The sequence below is a fragment of the Miniopterus natalensis genome, chromosome 4 (assembly GCF_054644295.1).
Source record: "Miniopterus natalensis isolate mMinNat1 chromosome 4, mMinNat1.hap1, whole genome shotgun sequence".
Classification (NCBI taxonomy): domain Eukaryota; kingdom Metazoa; phylum Chordata; class Mammalia; order Chiroptera; family Miniopteridae; genus Miniopterus; species Miniopterus natalensis.
In genome coordinates this window covers 66,511,748-66,514,065 of record NC_142084.1, presented here as the reverse complement: position 1 = coordinate 66,514,065, position 2,318 = coordinate 66,511,748, and the positions used below count along the sequence as shown (strand labels likewise).

The window sequence follows — 2,318 nt, the reverse complement described above, 5'->3', positions numbered from 1 at the left end:
TTATCTTCCATCACAGACTATGTACTAAGTTTGACCACAAGTGCTACAAAGGCAAGTCTCAATAAATTTCAAAGAATTAAAATTATACAGGGTATTCACAATGCAATATATTAGAAATCAATAACAAAAGCATGAAGAGATCCTATATATACCTGGACATTAAGAAATGCACTTTTATATAACTCATGGATTAAATTAAAAAAATCTCAATTGACTTTATTCAAATCTATTTCTCTGTAAAGATTCTAGCAGAAAGGAGAAAAAATAAAGAAAAAGATGGAGGTGACTCAAAGGGGAGGGTGAAATGAGACTTGATTTAATCAATATATTAATACGGAGGCAAATGAACATTTACTACAAGTTTACTAACACATGGATTGTGCACCCGCTAATTATTCATTAAATTTTACTAGTGCTTAATAAACATATACATTAAATTATCTCATATATCCCAATATATGAGAAATATTCCCAATATCACTATTAAGTGTGTAATTAATATTACTCTGCCCATTTTGAAGATGTTGAACTGAACTCAGAGTTAATTAGTTGATAAATGACAAGTAGTAAAACACAGAACAGCAGGATTTAATACAAAACTATTTGACTAGGAAGTCCACGGTTAACCACTTTGCTAGGAGAACTGAATTATGGAAGAGTCATGATTTCTGGCATACCCGGTATTTTATTCCCTTTGACTCGTCTAGAAGCACACACCCAAGGCAGATGACAGAATCATGAAAAGGAACCTGTTCTAGGGATGAATTTCCTTAAAGCTCCCTGTATGTCTCTATTCCTCAGGCTATAGATGAAGGGGTTCATCATGGGAGTGACCACTGTGTACATCACCGAGGCCACTGCCCTCCTCCTGGGGGAGAGAGAGGCTGCAGAACTAAGGTAGACTCCAACACAAGTCCCATAGAACAAGAGAACAACAGACAGGTGAGACCCACAGGTGGAAAAAGCTTTATACTTTCCACCAGCTGATGGGATTCTCAGGATGGAGGAGACAATTCGAGTGTAAGAGAAAATTATCCCAGAAAGGGGACCAATACCCAAAAGGATAGTCACTAAATACATCAGGATGTTGTTGATGAGGGTATCAGAACAGGCAAGTTTGAGGATCTGAGCGAGATCACAGAAAAAGTGCGGGATTTTCAAATCTGCGCAGAAGGACAGATGCAGCACCATCAGGCTGTGGAGCAGGGCGTTCATAAGGCTAATGACCAGGGAGACAAGGACCAGCAGGCCGCAGAGGCCTGGGCTCATGACGGCCGCGTAGGTCAGAGGCTGGCAGATGGCCACATAGCGGTCGTAAGCCATCGCGGTCAGGAGTAAATTGTCCATACACATAAAAAACATGAAAAAATATATCTGAGTGAGGCAGCCTGCGTAGGTGATGGCTTTGTTTTCTGTCTGGATGTTGACCAGCATCTTGGGGACTATAGTGGAGGTGAAGCAGATGTCCACCAAGGACAGGTTGGACAGGAAGAAGTACATGGGGGCGTGGAGGCGGGAGTCAGAGCCGACGGCCACAATGATGAGGAGGTTGCCAAGCACGGTGACCAGGTACAGGGACAGGAACACTCCACAGAGGAGGGGCTGCTGTTCTGGGTCCTCTGAGAGACCCAGGAGCAGGAATTCTGCTACGCCTGTTTGGTTTTCTGATTCCATGTTGTTGACGAGTCTGCTGGAAAATAGAGAGGTGAGTTAGAATGAAACAGACACCACTTGTTTGACACAAGTCTTTTAGCTGTGCCTTAAATTCTAGTACTAGAATTTAAACAATTCTTCCCTTCAGGTTTCTCTACTCCTTCCTTCCTTCACCAAGACATTTTTGAGTGACTTGTATGCATCATATATTTTTCTAATGCTATAATTAAAAATGAAAACGAGTGCTGTTTTATTTTATTAAGGAGCTATCATGGCCACATGCCATTTTAAAATCTGGGATTAAATTCTAGTTCCTTCATATGGCATCAAACCTGGTTAGATGACTTCATTGTCTCAGAGAGCCTTACCACACACTCCAAGCATACATTTAAAAAAACAAAACACCTGATTTTAGAGAGAGAGAGAGGAAATGAGAGAAGCCCTGACTTGTTGTTCCACTTATTTCTGCATTGATTGGTTGATTCTTGTATGTGCCCTGACTGGGGATGGAACCCACAACCTTGGCATATCGAGATGATGCTCTAACCAACTGAGCTACCTGGCCAGAGCCCCTCCAAACACTCTTGAGTACATTCAAACCCTGGCATCTTTGCAGAGAAATCTTCTCAAAGGTGCCAGTGAAGGTCCAGCACATCCCTGTGGAT

The 2,318-nt window shown here is 41.8% G+C and overlaps 1 protein-coding gene across 1 annotated transcript; it reads right to left on the bottom strand.

The window, feature by feature from the left end:
• Window positions 1-735: 735 nt before the first annotated feature.
• On the bottom strand, window positions 736-1,677 carry LOC107525727 (olfactory receptor 7G3-like). The gene has a single exon (XM_016197961.2). The coding sequence runs from the start codon at window positions 1,672-1,674 to the stop codon at window positions 736-738; it is 939 nt and encodes a 312-aa protein (XP_016053447.2). The 5' UTR covers window positions 1,675-1,677.
• Window positions 1,678-2,318: the final 641 nt, after the last annotated feature.

Excerpts from the sequence above, each read along its gene's own strand:
- LOC107525727 (XM_016197961.2), bottom strand. The coding sequence starts at position 1,674 with ATGGAATCAGAAAACCAAACAGGCGTAGCAGAATTCCTGCTCCTGGGT.